This window comes from Phragmites australis, chromosome 10 (genome assembly GCF_958298935.1).
Source record: "Phragmites australis chromosome 10, lpPhrAust1.1, whole genome shotgun sequence".
Classification (NCBI taxonomy): Eukaryota; Viridiplantae; Streptophyta; class Magnoliopsida; order Poales; family Poaceae; genus Phragmites; species Phragmites australis.
In genome coordinates this window covers 25,830,465-25,851,130 of record NC_084930.1, presented here as the reverse complement: position 1 = coordinate 25,851,130, position 20,666 = coordinate 25,830,465, and the positions used below count along the sequence as shown (strand labels likewise).

General features: G+C 51.6%; 1 protein-coding gene across 1 annotated transcript; it reads right to left on the bottom strand.

The window, feature by feature from the left end:
• Positions 1-696: 696 nt before the first annotated feature.
• Positions 697-1,801, bottom strand: LOC133930477 (protein GAST1-like). The gene is made up of 3 exons (XM_062377131.1): positions 1,451-1,801; positions 1,309-1,339; positions 697-1,197 (listed from the first exon to the last, which is right to left on the bottom strand). Exons 1-3 carry the CDS (start codon positions 1,514-1,516, stop codon positions 1,016-1,018), a joined length of 279 nt encoding a protein of 92 aa, XP_062233115.1. The 5' UTR covers positions 1,517-1,801; the 3' UTR covers positions 697-1,015.
• Positions 1,802-20,666: the final 18,865 nt, after the last annotated feature.

Genomic DNA, 20,666 nt, shown 5'->3' with positions numbered 1-20,666 from the left:
ATATAATCGGTCCCGGTAACGAATGGGTTACGGATTTGCCTCCCAAAAGAATAGAAAAGCTCCGAATCGGCCTAGTATATATCATCTCCCAGGTCTACGTTGTCGTAGCCAAACCATCCGCCGCCGGCCCATCTGGGGAACCAAGATTGCCTTGCCGAGGTGAGCGGCCTTAGAGCCCAAGAGAAAATAAATTCAGGGTTCCGAGTTGACAAGAAAAAGGATGTTGTGAGAGTCCATCCAGACTAAACGACATGTATGTCGCCGGTCCATGGCCCAACGCAGCCCATTAAAGGAACTGCCCAGCCTACCCGCGTCACGCGGCCCTGGCTGTCTGCTCTGCTCGATTCCTGGCGAATTTTTGACGCTCTGAAACGTTTCACGGCGCTCCACCCCTTTCACCAAACATTGTAAAAAAAAATGGTTTGCGACCAGAACTTGCCTATCAGACATTGCTTAAACTGCGCATGAGAAAAGTCTTGATCTGTCAAATCGGGAATTGTCCTGTTTGCCTGGTTATGGCGATCTCAAACACACCCACCGAAAAGAAGGAACTCAAACACGATCATTCAGAAGGAAACAGCAGAGCGTCAAAAGTCTGCAAATAGCAGGCAGAGCAAGTTTAACAGGCCCCACTAACCGTGTGGGATATTCCCATTTGGCTACTCTGGGGGATACTTTTAGTTTTTTTTTTGCGAGGAGGGGATACTTTTAGTTGACTACTAAGGAATGACATGGATAACAACTAGAGCAGCAGTAGTCGTACTAGTAGTACTTGTTTAGGAGGGGATTAACATGACGTGCCACCCTAGGAATCCTCACTCTCCCTACTTTTTCTTCTCTCTCAAAGTCTCACCACCAACAGGAACATCATTCACCATCCAGATCTGGTAGCATTCCAGATGTAGCAATGCATTACTAATAACTAGGGGAACAATGCATGAATAAACAAGGATTAATCGCTGCTGGTCTTGAGACTCTTGACGACGCAGCAGCAGCAGAAGAAGGATGGATCATCCTAGGGGCACTTGGGCCCTCCTTCCTTGGTCTTCCAGTTGTTGTAGCAGGGGCAGGCGCCCTTGTTGCCGTAGAACCCGGGGGGCACGCACAGGCACTTGGCGCAGCACTTGTTGCAGAAGGTCAGGCAAGCCTTCTTGTACTGCGTCCGCGAGCACCGCGACGCGCACTTGGGCGAACACTCTGCTCGGAGAAGGCACACCCGAAAGGAACAAGCCAGAGATGTACAGATCAAGCACAATGCAGCATGAATCTCCACAACGAAAAATTGCAAGATAAGTGGTTACTACATACCCGATGGCCTGAGGTTGCCTCCCATGACCTCCTGCCACACAGAAACACCAAGGGAGAAGAGGAGATCGTTTAGTAGATTAGCATCGCACAGATGCGAATGGCTGAAATACCTGAAAGCCTGTAGGTGAGGTGAGGAGCTTACCGCAGGGAAGGCGACGGCGAGGAGGAGGAGAGCCAGGAGCAGGACGGAGACCCTTTTAGCTGCCATCACTTCCCCTACTCCTCTTCCTGTGCAGTTGCAAACCGAGGTGAGCTCTTCAAAGGTGAGAGATATTTGGGAGGAGATGCGAGAGGTTTTCCCGGGGCCGGGTTTAAATAGAGCAAGGAGAGGCAGAGGCAGGACTGAGGAGAGTGAAGAAGAGGGTGGTGGTGGACGGTAGCGGCGGCGGTGGTGGTACCGTATCAGTGGGAGCGAGCTAGGTGAGCAGTTATGGAAGCGTACTGCGGCGAGGACAGGCCCGGCATGTGAGGCGCCAGCGGGTGCGCAGACAGTGTGATCCATACCCGCTCGCCTTTTCTCTCCGTTAGTGTCTTTTGCATTGCTGGGCTCGTGAACCACAGGTGCAGTGCAGGACCCGTGTCGACCATTACTTGGCTACCGAGCCAAAACGGTAAAACGGATTAAACCAACATTTCACACTGTTAGGCTTCCACCGATTGATCTACACCAGACAAGATATTTATTAATAAGATATATTTATTAACAAGATTTGATCAAAATTCACATCCTCGTAGTATGATTATGGACACTCATCTTCAATTAGCAACATCAGCTATGAGAGGAACCGTTCCAACAGTATTTCAATTAATCATCAGAACGATTATTTGCTTAATCACGATCACAATGATTAACCGAAATACGATCTCGGTAATCCTAACACGTCTTTTGTGCGCAAGATCAAAACACATGTCTTTCTAACATATAGCGTTACAACAAACCTTAAAAAACGAGTAATTAAAATATATTGTAAGTTTTTAAACATTCAACCATTTACAATAATTTACATCAAAAGAAAACTAGGAGAGTAAAGAACAGATCACCCTAACCAAATCTAGAAACTACGCGGCGGAAAATTAGCATCTATGAACACCAAAAGCTAAGTGAAGTCATATGCCCTTAAACTCCAACCAAAAGTACGCCACACAAGTAGTTTGCATTACTCATTACCGTCACCTACATCGATGGGTGAAAAGTAGCTAAACACGAGTTCCTCCTCACTGGTGGAACCTGAAAGAACAGCGTAAGTACGAAGGTACTCATAAGACTTAATCTATAATTAGTACATATAATAACCCGACTCTAAAGATTATGCAATTGAATCATTTACGAGGAGTATGCCACAAGGTTAAATACAACATGACACCTATGTGTGAGCACATATACTTAAGCACATATATCTTTCTACACTATATCCAACAACTTGAACATAAATATAACTATAAGTTGAACCATCTCAAACCCATACCAACATACTACACCATATCATCCTACATTCGTAACTCTCCAACTGATACAAATGAACACAAGCATACTTATGATCAAGAGTGCGACAATTTAAATTATTTTTACACCTTATAGGGGATACAACTTTACCCACACGATTCGTTGATCATACGGCTTGAGTGACAACACAGGCCACCCAAGGGGTACTTGTGTCAATATTTTCTAATTAGTCCCAACCATTTGAATTAGGCATCGCTCGGTATGAAGCCCACTTAGGTTAACTCCTGGAGCAACCATAAATGTCTCTACAAGTCCACCCGCTCACACCGTCGATATCCAAGCCCAAATGATCATAACTGCAGAGGTATTCGGCTTATCTTACCATTAGATCAACATATTGTTAGTAAAAAAGTGCTAAAGCTAATTGCACTAACGGACGGTGCTTAAATGATGCAAACAATCTATGGCATTTAGGCTCCTTTTTTGAACTACACTGGGGAACTCCTCTAGTGCAGAAGATACCCCTAACACCACCCGCATCTCGCCCCATCATCACCTCTCATACAACTCATATCATTGTCATTGTGTTCGTAAACAATCAATAAGTCTTAAGCTCGTGAACAATGGTTGAACCATTGCTCGTCTTCTACTGAGGACCTAAGTATTGCTAAGCATTTCGAATAACTCTTAAATTAGACTTCAACAATATTATCAAGGCTACAAGTATATGGGTAATCAACAATTTCAAGGTAGTAGTAATGCACTCACATAGGTTCTATCCATATAAGCCCGACATCGACTCGCTAAACATGCGAACGTACATAAGCGATAACTCATCATTTGAGACTCCACATTATTTCAACTAAAAGGTGCAATATGCTTAGATGCTTGCTTTGCTGCTCTGGCGGTTATCTGATACTCCCGACACAACATTCACAAAACTCTAATAGATTGGAGGCGTCTTCACTCGCTTGGATTGCCGACGTAACGCTATCTAAACGAATCAAGAACACATTGAATAAATAATCAGATGACAGAAAAGTGTGCATATGATGCATGTTTGCATATTAATAGAGCGTCATGTTTCGAAAATATTTGCAAATGATCACCAAAAGGTTAGGGTTCCGAAGTTTAAAACCCTGGATAAGACAACCTAAGTGCATATAGCTTAAGTGGCTGATGATCAGACTGGTGTTGAAGTGACGGTCAGACCGCCAACATATAGAGGTTTTTGGCCTCTGGTGGTCAGACTGGAGGCATGGCGGCAGTCAGACCACCGACCAACGGTCAGACCGACTCTAATTGGCGGTCTGACTCCTATGTGGAGTTCACTTCAAACCTTCAGGTCCTAACTGACGATTAGACTGGCCCTATTGGCGATCAGATTGCCAGACCTTGTCGGTAGCACCATTGCGGGGTCACTGGCGATGACTCCCGTGAAACCTTTGACCACGAAGGGTACCAAAGTGCTTTAGGAAACTAGTGGGGTGTTTCTATGGTGGTTTGGACAACTTTCAACAAGCCAAACTCAAAAATTTCCATCGGTAAGACCTAAACCTAGGGTTAAGCTCGATCTATAGTTACAGAGAGTAGGGAAAACGAAGGGGAAAGGGTTGAGGAGCTTCACCTTGGTACGGGGAAGCTTCCTTAACGGTTGGCTAGCGCCGGGAAAGCTCCAAGAGAGATATCGGCTCCAAGGTGCTCCAACTAGCCTAGAGGTGGTTGCACGTGCCTCCGACGAGGGAGAAGAGGGGAGGAGCTCGGGGAAGTCCTTCAAAAACTTAGGGAGATTCCCACCGTCGATCTTCGATCGTCGTAGACGTTGAGGTAGAGCTCTCCTTCTTTCTCTAAGGTTGAGTGGGGAAGAGAGTGAGGGAGTAAGTGTGTGTGAGAGAGAGAGAGCAAGAGAGAGTTATCGATTCACTTAAGTCAAGCCTTTGCGCTTTGACGGTCAGACCACGGGTAAGCCCGGTCAAACCGCGAGAGCGGCCTTTTCTCTTTTTCCATCTTTTCCTATTCTCCTTCTACTCTGAAGTAGTTGAGGCTTTCCTAAGTGTCTATAAACCATCTACAATGTGCTTTTGGAACACGTTTAAACCTCGATTTGCAAATAAACACGTATAAACATAACATCATGATGATTATATATGCTTAACTATGTGATTAACGTTTCGGGATGTGACAGACCGCTTCTGGAGTTCCGATAGAACCACCACGCGTGTGGAGATTGGCCTAGGCACGTGGAGGCCGGTACTGCCCCAGGCGACTAGGAGGGGTGCCAGCGGCTTGAGTCCAGCAGGCCATCAACTTGGTGGAAGTTGGCTTAGGCGCATCGGAGATCTGGTGCCGAGTGAAGCTGTGGGCTGAAGTGGCTCATGTGGCCCAAGGAGCCTATGCAGTTTGAGCTGGTTCGGTTGGTGGTGCACAGGAGGCACTGGAGAGTGGCCTGTGGTGGCTAAGGCACACATGCCAAGCAGTTGTTGCGGTCCACCAGAGACCTTGTGAGCTGGTAGGGGTGGCGATTATGTCGGAACCTCGAAAACGGTAGGTGTTGCTAGTTATCTGTCGAAACCCCGAAAATGGCTGGTGTTGCTAGTTAGTGAGGAATGTCCATAGTTATGCCTAGAGATGTAGGATCTGGCTGAACCTCGTTAACGAATATCATATCTCTGATATTGTTTGCGAATGTGTGTATCATCTCTCTAGATCAATCTATTGCTTCCGGTTATAGCTAATTTCCTAACACACACTTACTGTTGATTTCTACAATCATAATAGTAGCACGGCACTCTTATTAGCATTCTGTCAGCCTTTGCATGTGGTTTAGTTCAGAAAGGTGTGGACTGAGGCCCACAAGAACGGACCAGACACCGTGCTTAGATTCTTCTCGTCGTGTGGTCGTTTATTATCCTAATCGATGTTTAGCTGGACTAGATTGAGAAGCACATGGGCTCGGGGCAGCTATTTGCATACTAGAGTGCATTTGTTTTACAGTAGGGACTCCGTTCTGGAAAGCCGGGAGGACGAAACAGAAGTCGACATGATATTATTGTATTCACTCTACTTGCTTGTATAACAGAAGGCTAGCCGGCTAGGAGGCGCAGTTAGGACATTTGTAGTAGCATTACAAGTTTACGATCGACTAGGACACTGGTGCGGGATGCTGTTTTCTAAAGTAGTTTCAGCTGTTCGGAGTAGCGTCTGGAGGTCCAAGATTGGATCCGATGTTGTACGACTGCGCGTGGACCGCGATACGGATCCAATCTCCGTCCAGCGATAAGTGCAGCGAAAGCCAAGTCTCCCGGCAGATAGCCCGGAGCGCCACAGTGCCAGTATACCCAACAAAATAGAGCGCGCCGAATTTCAGCAGGCACGAGGCCGACCGGTGCATGGCCGCTGATTAAGGCTTTCAGATAGTAAAAGTTAGATTCTGATTAAAATTTAAAAGCTAAAATAAATAGTTAGACGGTAAAAATTGGATTACGATTATAATCTAAAAGTTGAAATAAATAGCTGATTGGAAAAAGCTGAATTGTTATAATTCAACATATAGATTGTAATAATTCAGCAATCTATTTTTCACTAGATTATAACCATCAACAATCCAACTTTTACAATCCAAATTATACAATTCAGCTTCTTACAATTCACAATATATAAGCTACTTTTCACAACTGAAATAAACAGGGTCTAGCTTCGGCGAGCATTACTGCCGTTCCGCCACGGCCGCGGCCTCGATCGACCAGAGTGGTCGAGTTGCCGGCTTGCCGCGGGTGGGGCGGTGGATGCTGACTGCGCGCACGGCGTCGGCGCATCATTCCTCGGGGGCTGTTTGAGTGCGTGTGACTACATGTGCGGTGTCCCCGCGCCGGCGCGCGCACCGCGCTGCTCCGGCGCCACCGCTACCAACACGTACGTACGCTTTTACTCCCAGCGCCTCCGCACATGGTGGCGGCTGGCAATGGCACCGATCGTCCGAGTCCCGGGATGGTACGCGGACAGGCGGGGCCGGACAACGGTGGGGCTCGCGCGTCTGCCAGCGGCTAGGCGCATGGTGCTCGCTTGGCTCCGTGTACGTAGCGCTAGTGGTGGGAGGGCGAGTGGCAGGGTAACATGGGGAACGGCAGGTGGGCGCGGGAAATTTGTTCGAGCGGGCACGGTCGTCGAGGACCTTTCCCGCTGGTTCTCCTACGCGATTTCCCCTTTTATCCGCGCGCGTTCCATATTTTTATCATTGCGTTGGGCCGACCTCACCAGCGATAAAGCGGCCGTATAGTACTCCTGCAGTTTTTTTTTTTTTTTACCATGAGCAGGATTAATGCTATTTCATTTTAGTGTATTACATAGCAAACTAAATAAATTCGATCGACAAGATACATGGGGTTATTCTATCTCAGGCTAGGCGATGTCCTGCTAAACTTGCTTGAAAACTTGCAATGACAATAGCGATTTGTTGTCGAAAACTCTCGCACTCCTTCCAAATATGTGATATTGTATATATCATGATCGCTACAGTTGTTCTTCGCTGTGTTGTCACGATTGATTCCATGGTGCATTCCACCATTCTATCACTGCCTCAGTCGCTAACACTGTGACTACATCATTCGTCCAGGCACACATCAGCTCCCAAACACCTTTGGCGTAGCAACATTATAGATAAAGGTGGAGCGCCCTTTTTTGGTTCTTGATTTGCAAAAGGGGCAGACCACATTGCACCACCAGTCGCACAAAAACGACCTTGTCAGACGTTAACAGTTTGGATTGAATGAGCAGTCATGCAAAGAACCTTTGCTTGCCCTTAGAGTGTGCTCTCGATATTGCAGTAGCGTTAAAACTATTGTAAGAGCCCTCGAATTGTGCTACATATGCCGATTTTGCCGTATAAGCTCCATGCTCTGTCCATCTCCGATGAGGTGCCCGGCTGGTCTGTCAATTGAACTTGCTGAAGCAGGCCCGATAACAGAATGAACTCCGCCATATGGTTTGCTGTACTCATCCTCATGAGCCCTCTCGTCCAATTGTGATTTTCCAAACCCTCATGTATTGTATGGTTCTTGTGCCATGCTAGCTTTAAGAGACTGGGTGCTATATCCTTTGGTGAAGTGCCATTTAACCTATGTGAGTTCCAGAATTTCGTTGTACAACCATCTCCCAGGGTGATGTGAGTGATTGTTTTGAAAAGCTTCATATCAATCTCATCACACAGTGGTGCAGTGCCCACCCAGGGCCGATCAGCATCCGTCCACTCAAACCACAACCATTGGAGGCGTAAAACTCTGCCGAACCTTTCGAGGTCTAAAGATGCCAAGTCCAACTTTCTTTTTTGCCCGGAAAACGCGCTACCAATTTACAAGGCAAAGTCCACCATTAGCCTCCTCGACTCCTTTCCACAGAATATTTCTCCTCAGTTTGTCGATCTTTCGGATCGCTCACTTTTGCAAAGCAAAGACAGTCAGGCGGAACGTTGGAATGAATGAGAGAACATTTTTTTTTAAAAAGAAACTTTATTAACTCTGAACGTTAGCTGATACAACATAAAAGTTTTCTTCTAATTTCTGCATAGCTAATATACATACAACCAAAACATAATAAAGTGACAAAGACATATAGGAAATCAATCAGCTAGAACAAAAACTGTTAGGCAAAATTATTCAGATTGGCTTCAATGTGTATCCTAGACTGCCATCCAAATCGTCTGAAAAGCTCTTGATACACTCACTTCAAACATATCACTACTGTAGTAACCAGCACGTGATGCTCCTATCGAGGTAACATAGTCCATGAGCGGAGTCAGTGTGCACATGTAAAATAACATGTAATGTAAAAATAACTTTCTTCTTGTTAAAGATGATATCATTTCTGTATAGCCATATGAACCAATAAAAAGTGATTGTTGTTGCCAATATATTGGCTTCCAAAGTTTTAATAATAACTCGAAGCCAATTTCCAAACATATTTGGTGTACTTCGTAGTGGGTAAAGATTTAAAGTCACATGAACTATAAACCATACAGAACGGGCGAAGCGACAATTATAAAAAAAGTGCTTAATTGTCTCTTTTTGGACAAAAGCAACAATTTTTATTCCCTACCTATTGTCTTTTAATCATATTATCTTTTGTTAAAAGAATTCCTTTATGAAGGCACAGAGGAATATTTTAATTTTTAGTGGTATTTTAAACTTTCATATTAGGTTGTTTGTGATTGGTTCGTTACCTCGCACAAGAACCTTATAAAGAGAGTTGACAAAAAAATATTCCGAACTGGGTTAAGCTCCATCGAAATTCGCCGCGTTCATGTGCCAAGGCGATATTGGAAAGGCGAGCTAATAAATCTATCCATGCTATCAATTTTGGACCATCAAGATCTCACCTGAAAGCTATGTTTGGGGGATTAGTTTGTAAGAATGAAGACAATGTATCTTGTTTGGTTCATGCTATAGTATAAAGCTAGGGGTATTGGTCTCTTAGGGCGAATTGCCTAGCCAAATGTCCTCCCGTAACATGATTTTGGAACCGTCCTTTACATTAAAGGTGCCATAGCGGAACACGAGGTGTTGTACTTTTATCAGACCAGCCCAGAAGTGTGAGTCACATGGTTTTCCTTCAATCTGTGAAAGGGATTTGAACCCCATATATTTGTTACGTAGCAAATTTTGCCAGAGCATGTCTTATGTTAGTAATTTATATAACAATTTGGAAAGGAGAGCGAAGTTATGGATCTTGAGATTCTGGATCCCTAGTCTTCACTTGTCCTTGGGTTTGCAAAGGACTTCCCATTTTGCTAGGTGGTACTCTTTTTCTGGATATCGCTTTGCTAGTAGAACCTAGAGCAAAAGTAGTCGAGCCTTTTGAGTACCACACGGGAAATATGGAAGAAGGACATCATGTATGCGGGTAAACTATTGAGGACTGAGTTTAGAAGGACTAGGCTACCACCCGTGGTAAGGTACTTAGCCTTTCAAATACTCAGCCTCTTTTCAATATGTTCTTCTACCCCTTTCCTGTCTGAATTCTTGAGTTTACGATAGTGAATTAGGATACCTAGATAGCAGCGGGGCAACTAACCCTTTGCACATCCAATTATCTCTGCATATTGATTGTTTTTGTCTTGTACCGAATTGAAACAGAATAATTCACTCTTATAGAAATTTATTTTTAGTCTTGAGAGCTGCTCAAATGCACAAAGCAACAACTTCATGTTCTCCGCCGTTTCCAAATCATCCTCCATGAAGAGGATGGTGTCATCGACGTATTGAAGGATTGATAGCTCATTGTCTACCAGATGGAGTACAATTCCTTCAACTTGGTCTTCTTCTTTAGCTCTTTCGACTAGTACTACTAACATATCGGTGATGATGTTAAACAGTATTGGAGAGATCGGATCTCTTTGATGGATTTCCTTTTTTGTTTGGAATTGGCCGGTTTCATCATTCACTTTGACTGCTACGCTTTCTCAGAAAATAAAATTTGCATCCCAAGAGCACCATTTAGGCGAAAAACCTTTCATCTTGAGGGACCGTAGAAGAAATGGTCATTTTACTTTGTCATAGACCTTCTCCAAGTCTATTTTGAGTATTACCCCATTTTTGTTATTATGGTGGAATTCATGCATTGTCTCATATAAAATGACCACCCCTTCTAAAATGTTTCAACCCTACATGAAGGCCGTCTGTGTGGGACAGATTATTTAGTCCGTGACTGTTTATTCTGTTGGTGGCCACTTTAGTGAAAATCTTGAAGCTAACATTTAGCAGGCAGATCAACCTATATTGTTGTATGCGGCAAGCTTCTTTAGTTTTTGGTACAAGCGTGATCACCCCAAAGTTTAGGCTGTGAATCGGTATGTTGGCATAATGCAAATCGTGGAACATTTTCATCAATCATCCTTGATGATGTCGTAGAACTTCTTGTAGAACTCTACCAGGAAGCCATCTAGGCCCGGTGCCTTGTTATGCTCCATTTGGACAATGGCATCACACACTTCCTTTTCAGTGAAGGGGGTAGTAAGGAAGTCATTTTCATTATCAGTCACTCGGGTGATGTCATATGTCCTTGATTCCGACATGAACAAGTGGCAATCCAAAAGCTCTTTATAATACTTAGTTATATAAGCCCTTATCTGATTTGGGCTCTCAAATTTTCCTTCATCTTGTTCTAGGTATATGATGTGTTTTTCCTATGTTTGCCATTTGCAACCATTTGAAAATATCACATATTATTGTCCCTATGGAGGATGTTATCGACCTTGGCTAGTTAGCGCCATTTAGTCTCCTCTTCCCGGAGCAGCTTAATCAATTTCTCATTGGATATAACTTTATAGTTGATATAACTTTATAGTTGATCTCACTTTCAATATGACAACGGAGTTCTAACAATTTGTCAAGCTCATCAATGATTGCCAGGAGTATTTGTTTCTCTTGTTTATAAATCCTGCTAGTTAACCAATGTGAGCCTACCAGTTTTTGTGAGCAATCGGTCTTTCCATGGCGGTAGCTTGCCTGCTATCTTATCCAACAAGGGCTGAACATCAATTCTTCTAAGTTTTTGTGTACTCAAAGGCAGGCTGAGGTACTTGAATGGAAAGCTTTTGACAGCACATGGAAAATGTTGCATTACATCCTCCAGATCAATACCATCACATCTAACATGGTATACTGCACACTTGTTCAAGTTGGTGATGAGGCCTGATGCTTGGCCAAATGCAAGGATGATGGCATGAATTGAATGACCCTGACTTATTCTTTATATGGGGTGACAAAAATTGATGCATCGTTCTCATACATGCTTATACAGAGCTTGGCTGCCCTACTTTTGTATATGTGTGAAGAGGGAGGCCGTACTTGCGAGATCAAGTAGTTTTTTAAGGCCTCGTTTGGATTGGAGGATTTTTTATAGGATAAGCAAAGGAAAGGCAAAACGGACAAAAGGAACGCAAGTGCATTTTTTGGAATGAAGGAAACATTGTTCCCTTTCCTCTAGAATCCTGTAGCCAGATGGCGATTTCATAGGAAAGAAAAAATCCATTCCCACCCTGTCGGTGTATCAGGAACCGGGGATCCCTGAGTCCCGAGGCCAGGCCAGCCGTCCGCCACGTGTAACCATCCCGCGAGGTCCCTCCTGCGGGATGAGGAAAATCTAAGTTCCGGGAGAAGGTGCTCGGGGCCACAACCTCTGGTCCCCGAGCACCCCAGTTCCCCGATGACCCGCAGAGTCCAAGTACCGGGAAGAAAGTGCTCGGGGAGGTGCTTGGTCGCCACCGAGCACCCTAGTCCCCCGATGATCAGAAAAGCTAAGTTCCGGGAGAGAGCGCTCGGGGGGCTGCGTACGGCAGCCCCCGAGTGCCCGGTTCCCCGAGGGTCAGTGCAAATGTGCTCGGGAGAGAGTGCTCGGGGTTGCACGTGGCAGCCCCCGAGCACTCGGTTCCCCGAAGGTTCGAGCAAAAGTGCTCGGGAGAGAGTGCTCGGGGTTGCACGTGGCAGCCCCCGAGCACTCGGTTCCCCGAAGGTTCGTGCGAGAGTGCTCGGGAGAGAGTGCTCGGGGAGGTGAACAGTACCCCCGAGCACTCGGTGCCTCGACGACCCAGAAGGGCCCCCGAGGGGCCCGCCGATGAGGTGTCAACCAGTCAGAGGTCCGAGGCCGCATTTAATGGGCGTGCGCGGCCTGACATCCTGACATCCCCAACTGCTCCCGCTGTAGTGTCAGTCCCTACCATGCTTTGGCAGAGAGGCGTGGGGCCATTAATTGCACGGGTCCCGTCCCGTATCATCCGGTGTATCTCGGGATAACATTGCCAGGATCAAGGCGTTCCGCCTGCCACCCTGCCGTGGTAGAGGAACAAGACAGGGTGGGTGCGCCGGGTGCCTCTGTGGCTGCCCGGTGGGCCCTCTCAACGGCGCCCGTCGCCAGGGCGTCCACAGTGATGGGTGATCGGACGCGCGCCGCGTTTTTCCACCGCCCCTGTCACTTCGCCCAGAGGGAATGATGACACCTTTCTCAGTCGTGGCGTCTTGGAACTTGTGCCCCTTCTTTCCCGTTCGGGGTATGTCATGGCCGGCGAGTGCATAAAAGGATGGGCATGCAGGGAAAAGAGGAGATCGAAGAGAGATTGCGAGAAACATTGGACCGAGACACCGGGTTGACTCAAAACATCGGAGGAGAGAACAAGCCCAAGCAATCGACCGTGCCATACTTAGACGAAGAACACTGCAAGCAAGCCTGAGCAGAGCTAGAACAAGGAGCCTCAAGCTCTTAGTTAGACAATATATTCTTGTAACTAGGCATATTCCTTGAGGGATCCCCCTCAGGGATAGTTATTGCATCCATACAGGAGTAAGGTATTACGCCCCTGTGCGGCCCGAACCTGTCTAAACTCTGTTGCATTTACTTACCTTTGCACCAGGTCGATCATCCCCCACCACCGGCCGTTGCATTTATTTCCACTTTAATTTATTTCTCCGACGAACTTATTCAGGATCATCCCCCCGACCGAATCTCTAAAAAGGTGTCTCTCGGGATCCCTACGATAGGAGTTAATCCTCCGACAGCTGGCGCGCCAGGTAGGGGGGAACATCCCTGAATCTGTTCGTTTGTTTTCTTCCGCAGGAAAAAATGGCCGGTGGACACCGCCTCCAGTGTTCCGGCTCCACTTCCAATGACAGAGTGCTGCCCGACGTCCAGGAGGCCCCAGTCGCTGCTGCGTTCCAGCAGCAGCCACTGTCTGCGCGCACGGCTTTCCCCTCCCAAGGGGACCAGGGTGCTGGGCCCAGCAGGGCCGCCGTCGCCGCCGCCGGTGCACCATCCGACCCCCAGCAGGTGGTCGAAACTCCGGCCGCCAGGTCCGCCTCTGGACAGCGCCGGGTGCCACTTCGGCGTAGACTCGCTTTTAGCGAGGCCGGCCCGGGGAGCGCGCTGCTTGCGGCGCATGCTCTCCTCAGGCATCCGCCCGTCCAGGCAGCGCCGAACACCCCGGAAGGCCGGTGGATCCAAGACGTCGTCGCCCTGGTCGGCACTGCTCGCCGCCAGGTGCTGGCTGGGAGTTCTCGCGCCACCACCCAGCGTGGCGCTGCCAGAACCGGCTCATCAACGGGCAACTTTCGCACGGGCCGGGGGGCCTCCAGGCGGAGCGCCACCCCCCTGGCCGCGTCCGAAGCCCGGGACCTCCGCTTGCGTCTCAACGAGTGGAGGGGCCACGAGGATGCGCGCGTCACTCTCGAGCGCCAGCGGGAAACCTGGCAGGAGGCCGAGGCAGAGGATCAGGCTTCCTCTTTCCCGGCCCATGATCGCCGGGAATCCCCGGCTCGCCGGCATTCGCAACCAAGGACTACCGCCCGCGCCACGGGGTACGGCACCGGCTGTCGTGCCTTTACCACTGAGCTCCGTCGGGTCAAGTGGTCCTCCAAGTTCCGCCCCGAGCTGCCGGAGAGTACGACGGGTCCATCGACCCCGTCGAGTTCCTCCAGATCTACACTACGGCCGTCCAAGCGGCCGGAGGCAGCGAAAAGGTGATGGCGAATTATTTCCATGTTGCCTTGAGGGGCTCTGCCCGTTCTTGGCTCATGAACTTACCCTCAGGGTCTATTAGCTCGTGGGACGACCTCTGCCACCAGTTCGTGGCTAATTTTCAGGGCACATTCACGCGCCCCGGTTTGGAGTGCGACCTCCACGCCGTCAAGCAGCAGGAGGGGGAGATGCTGCGACGCTTCATCCAGCGTTTCAGCCAGGTCCGTAACACCATCCCGCGGGTAGCCCCCCACGCTGTCATCGTCGCCTTCCGGCAGGGCGTCCGCGACGAGCGGATGCTCAAAAAGTTAGGTACGCAAGAAATCGAGACCACTGCGGAGCTCTTCGCACTGGCCGATAAGTGCGCCAAGGCGGTGGAGGCTCGGGCGTGGCATGCTCCGCGCCCCACCGCCGACCAGCCAAGTTCTTCCCGTTCCGATAGGCGGAAAAAGAAGAAGAGAAGAAAGCGCGAAGCCGCTCCTGTCGAGCCGGCCCAGGGCCCCGCCCATAGGCCGGCCCAAGAGCCCGATCGCTGGCAAGAGCGCCGGGCGACCGCCGACAAACGGCCCGCGCCCGCAAGGGCCCCTGCCAGGGCCCCGGCCCCCGCGAGGGCCCCGGCACCAGCTAGGGCACCGGCTCCCGCAAGAGCCCCGACACCTGGCCGGGCTCCTGCTCCAGCGAGGGTTCCCGCTCCCGTGGGGCCTGAGCCAGGCAAATGATGCCCCATACACCAGACCAGATGGCACGATCTCACAGAGTGTCGTACGGTCAAAGGTCTCATCGAGCAACACCAGAGGGAGCGCGACGAGTCCCGCAGGGGAGGCGATGCTGAGGCCGCCCCCGACAACGCCGAGCTCGGCTTCCAGGAGCCCGAGCATACTGTCGCCTTCATCGACGGAGGTGCCTACACGCCTTCCTCGCGCCGTGGCATCAAAGTCATGCGGCGCGAGGTGTGCTCGGCAACCCCGAGCGAGGAGGCTGCCAGGCCCCTGAGGTGGTCGGACGCCCCGATCACATTCAGCATGGCCGATCACCCCGCAAGTACTACAGCCGTGGGGCGACTACCCCTGGTGGTGTCCCCCACCGTCTGCAATGTCAAGGTCGGCAGAGTGCTGATCGATGGGGGTGCGGGCCTCAACCTCCTATCCAAGGAGGCCTTCGAAAAGCTGCAGGTGTCCTCCAGGCGCCTAAGGCCGTTGCTCCCATTCTGCGGAGTGACACCCGGGCACTCCCTACCCCTTGGGCAGGTCGAGCTACCCGTGACCTTTGGGAATCGGGACAACTTCCGCACGGAGAACGTCCTCTTCGACGCCGCGGAGCTCCCCCTCCCCTACAACGCCATCCTCGGACGTCCGACGCTCGCCAAGTTCATGATGGCCGCGCATTATGCGTATCTCACGGTTAAGATGCCGGGCCCAGCGGGCCCCATCTCCGTGATTGCCGACTCCGGCGGCGCCGTCTCCTGCGCCGAGCAGTCGTACATGGCTCTGGTTTTAGCACGAGCCGAAGTCGAAGGCTACACAGGGGGCCCGGGACCCTCTTCATCCAAACCCCGACTCGCCGTCGACGCCTCTGTTCCTACGAAGGAGGTCGTGTTGGGCGATGGCGCTACCCAGGTCGTCCGGATCGGCGGTGACCTGGGCAGCAAATAGGAAAGCACGCTCATCACCTTCCTCCGGGCCAACGCAGACGTGTTTGCATGGCAACCGTCCGACATGCCCGGGATCCCTAGGGAGGTGGTCGAGCATCACTTGGCGGTGCGCCCGGACGCCCGCCCGGTGAAGCAGAAGGTCCGGCGGCAGGCGCCTGAGCGCCAGGAGTTCATCCGGGAGCAGGTCAGCAAGCTCCTTGACGCCGGATTTATCCGAGAGGTCCTCCACCCCGACTGGCTGGCAAATTCAGTCATCGTCCCGAAGGCCAACGGCAAGCTCCGCATGTGTGTGGACTACACCGACCTAAATAAGGCTTGCCCTAGTGATCCTTTTCCCTTGCCTCGCATTGATCAAATTGTAGATGCAACCGCGGGATGCGATCTTTTGTGTTGTTTAGATGCAAACTCTGGGTATCACCAGATCCGCATGGCCGTAGAGGACGAAGAAAAAATTGCTTTTACCACTCCGGTGGGGACTTACTGTTATATGTCAATGCCTTTTGGTTTGCGCAATGCTGGGTCTTCTTTCCAGCGCGCCATTCGCATTATCCTTGATTCACAGGTTGGCCGCAACGTCGAGGCCTACATCGACAATCTCGTGGTCAAGTCCCGAGACCGCGCCACCCTGCTCGAGGACCTTGCCGAGACTTTCAACAGTCTCCGCACCACCCGCCTCAAGCTCAACCCCGAGAAGTGTGTCTTCGGGGTGCCGGCGGGCAAGCTCCTCAGTTTCTTGGTTTTCGGCCAAGGAATCGAGGCCAATCCAGAGAAGATCCGGGCCATCGAGCAGATGGGACCCCCGGCTCGACTCAAAGAGGTCCAGCGCCTCGCCGGCTGCATGGCGGCCCTCGGGCGCTTCATCTCCAAGCTCGGGGAGCGAGAGCTCCCCCTCTTCAAACTTCTGAAGAAGACCGGTCATTTCGACTGGACGTCGGAGGCCGAGTAGGCCTTCCGTGATCTAAAGAAGTACCTCACCTCGCCACCCGTGCTGGTGGCTCCCTCCGAAGGCGAGCCCCTACTGTTCTACGTCTCGGCCACTCCTCAGGTCGTGAGCATGGTGCTGGTGGTGGAGCGTGATGAGTGCGCGAGGCCAGGTGCTGGGTCCCAGCTCCCAGTGGCCCCCGAGCACTCACCCGTCCTCGCGGCTCCCCCCGAGCAAGGGGTCGAGCCCGAGCACTTGGCTCCCCCCGAGCAAGGGATCGAGCCCGAGGACTTGGCTCCCTCAGAGCAAGGGGTCGAGTCCGAGCACTCTGCTCCTCCCGACCAAGGAGTCGAGCCCGAGCACCCGGCCAGCCCCGACCATGCCACCGAGCCTGGGGGTTGCAGCAGCCCCTCGGGTAAAGCCGCCGTCCGGGCCTGTCGGGTACAGAGACCGGTGTACTTCGTCAGTGAAGTCCTTCGGGAGGCCAAAACAAGGTATCCCCAGGCTCAGAAGCTGCTCTACGCCGTGCTCATCACTTCCCAGAAGCTGCGCCACTACTTTCAAGCGCACAAGGTCTCGATGGTTACAACTTATCCACTGGGACCCATTCTCCGGAACCGAGAAGGCACCGGGCGTGTCGTCAAGTGGGCGGTGGAGCTGGCGGAGTTCGACCTGCACTTTGTCAATCGCCAGGCGATCAAAAGCCAGGCGCTCTCCGACTTCGTGGCAGAGTGGACACCCGTCCCCGAGGTCGTCCCAGAAGATATCTCTGCGTATCCCAGGCATGACGCGCCCGGGTACTGGGTCATGCACTTCGACAGCTCCCTCTCGCTAAAAGGCGTGGGGGCCAGAGTGGTTCTCACCTCCCCAATGGGTAAAGAGCTCCGGTACGTCGTGCAGTTGCAGTTCCGCGCATCCAACAACATGGCGGAATATGAAGGTCTCATCGCCGGCCTTCGAGCTGCGGTGGGGCTCGAGATTCATCGCCTCCTGGTCAAAGGGGACTCCCAACTGGTGGTCAACCAGGTATCCAAGGAGTACCAGTGCACGGATCCTCAAATGACGGCGTACGTGGCAGCGGTCAGGAAGCTGGAGAGGCGCTTCGACGGCCGGGAGTTGCAGTACGTCCCTCGCCGCGACAACACTCTGGCCGACGAGCTCTCCCGCCTGGCCTCCTCCCGTGCGCGCGTCCCTGCCGGAGTCTTTGAAGAAAGACTCGCACGGCCTTCCGTCCTGCCTGCCGAACAGGACGAAGGGGAAACCTCGAACTCAATTCAGGGGACCCCGGCGGTGCCCTCAGTGGGAAGCCCCGTCAGGGTGCCGCCGTCCGGCGAGTGTGCTGCACTCGCTGAATGTTCTCAAGATGCCTCGTGGATGTCTGACATCCAAGGGTACTTGAAGGAAAAGTCCCTTCCCGGGGATGAGGCGTTTGCCGAAAGAGTTGCTCGGCAGTCCAGACGCTATGTCATAGTGGATGGGGATCTCTACCAGCGTAGCGCAGGAGGCGTCCTCCTGAAATGCATCTCCCGGGCAGAAGGCGGCAAACTTCTCGCTGAGATCCACGAGGGCGAGTGCGGTGGCCATTCATCGTTCCGCACGCTGGTCAGGAAGGCCTTCCGGTAAGGTTTCTACTGGCCTACAGCTCTCCAGGATGATTTTGAGCTGGTTCGGCGCTGCAGGGCGTGCCAGTTCCACGCAAAGCAGATTCACCAGCCAGCTCAGGCTCTTCACACCATCCCCCTGTCATGGCCTTTCGCGGTCTTGGGGTTAGACATTCTGGGTCCATTCCCCCGAGCAATCGGGGGCTATGGGTACCTCTACGTCGCCATCGACAAGTTCACCAAGTGGCCGGAGGTGATCCCAGTCATCAAGGTGACCAAAAACACGGCGCTCCAGTTTATCCGCGGCATCACCAGTCGCTTCGGTGTCCCAAACCGGATCATCACCGACAACGGCACCCAGTTCACGAGTGCCCTGTTCGGGGACTACTGCGAAGACCTCGGCATCAAGCTCTGCTTCGCCTCCGTCGCTCATCCCCGGAGTAACGGGCAAGTCGAGCGCGCCAACGCGGAGATACTGAAAGGCCTCAAGACCCGGACCTATAACGTGCTCGCAAAGCACGGGAAGGGATAAGTGGACGAGCTACCCGCCGTACTATGGGCTAATCGGAATATGCCAAGTCGCGCCACCGGGGAGACTCCATTCTTCCTCGTCTACGGCGCTGAGGCGGTCCTCCCCTCCGAGCTCACTCTAGGCTCCCCTCGGGTGTATGCATATTCTGAGGGTGAGCAGGAGCAGCAAAGGCGTGACGACGTTGACTACCTGGAAGAGCACCGGCGGCGTGCCGCCGTCCGGGCGGCTCGGTACCAGCAGAGTCTGCGGCGATACCATCCGTGCCATGTCCGGGCCCGGTCTCTCGAGGTGGGGGACCTAGTTCTCCGACGCGTCTAGTCGCGCGAAGGAAAAAAATAAGCTATCCCCTATGTGGGAAGGTCCCTTCACCATGATCGGGGTCCCGCGAGAAGGTTCTTTCAGGTTGGCAGCAGAAGATGGGCAGTCGCTTCCCAACCCATGGAACATCGAGCATCTGCGCAGGTTCTACCCGTAGACGGCCATGCTCGCGGCTAAGGACAACCAGGCCGGGGGCTTCCTCCCGCCCAAGTTGACCGGGGGCTACCACTCATTGGGTAAGTCGCCCAACCTTGTAAAATTTGTCAATTCAATGTAAATCTCAATATTCAGTCGTATGTCAATTTGTTTTTCCTGGATTCCGTATGTTTAATCTGTCTGGTGAGATGCTCGATTGTGCGAGAAAAAAGTTCGCTCTCTCATTTTCCCCGCTGATAAAAGAATCCGAATCGGTATGCACGCGGGTAGTTGCCGCTAACTTACGTCCGATGTGGTAGGCTGTGGTGTTCAGTGTCGTGACAGGTTCCCGGGCACTACCGAGTTCCTGGGCGCTCTAGGTAATCCTATCGCTCGAGCTGCTCGAGTAGTCCGGAGCCCAGGCCCCAGGAGCGGGCTGTCGCTGCTCAGCCTGGTCTGTCATACCCGGGCGCCATCGGACCATAGGACCTTTGGGTTATGCCTCTGTCTGCTCTTGTCCGCCGGTCTGGGTATTCGAGAGGTCTCGGGTCAAAAACGAGAGCAGTCTATAACAAGTATCGCACTGACAGAGCGCACCAAGCAAAGAAATTCCCTATTCTCTCTTAAGTCACAGGCCGACAATCAAGAGCAGCTTGACCACGAGGGCCTCGATGCCCAGGTCGCTGATCGGCCCCAAGGGTCCTCGGATGGTCCTACCGCTTAGGCATGAGTGGTCGAGATCACCCGACCCCGGGATCCTCGCGTGCCCCTTGACGCTCGGGCGCCCCGGCTGAAGGAACCAAGTCCCTGGGCACCCCGAGCTCGGAAGCACACGCCCCTCCTGGATCGGTTGGCCGAAAGGCCGACAGCTGTCCGGTGAGTGGTTAAATTCAGACAAATTTACGTTCAATAGTACTCTGTTCCCGAGTCATCCTCGGGGGCCCTCGTATTCTAATCTGCCCGGTGAGATGATCTCCTCGCGCACAAAACCCTACCGTGTGTCTACTTTTTCCTAGAACGATAGAACGGTCCGTAGAAAGGTGTACCGCACGCGCGGTAATGTCCGACCGAAGTCCTTCGTGGTGGTCGTGGTGTTCGGTCCGCTTTTAAGGACCCCGAGCACTACCGAGTCCCTGGGTGCCCTGGGTAATCCTATCACTCGAGCCACTCGAGTACTCCGGAGCCTAGTCCTTAGGGGCGGGCTGTCGGTGCTCGATTCGGTCCGTCTTAAGCCCGGGCACCACCGAACCACGGGG

Bases quoted from the DNA above. Each gene is read 5' to 3' on its own strand.
- LOC133930477 (XM_062377131.1), bottom strand. From the start codon at position 1,516: ATGGCAGCTAAAAGGGTCTCCGTCCTGCTCCTGGCTCTCCTCCTCCTC. The intron at 1,340-1,450 runs GTAAGCTCCTCA...TCTGTGTGGCAG, and splicing joins TCGCCGTCGCCTTCCCTGCG to GAGGTCATGGGAGGCAACCT. The intron at 1,198-1,308 runs GTATGTAGTAAC...TTCTCCGAGCAG, and splicing joins AGGCAACCTCAGGCCATCGG to AGTGTTCGCCCAAGTGCGCG.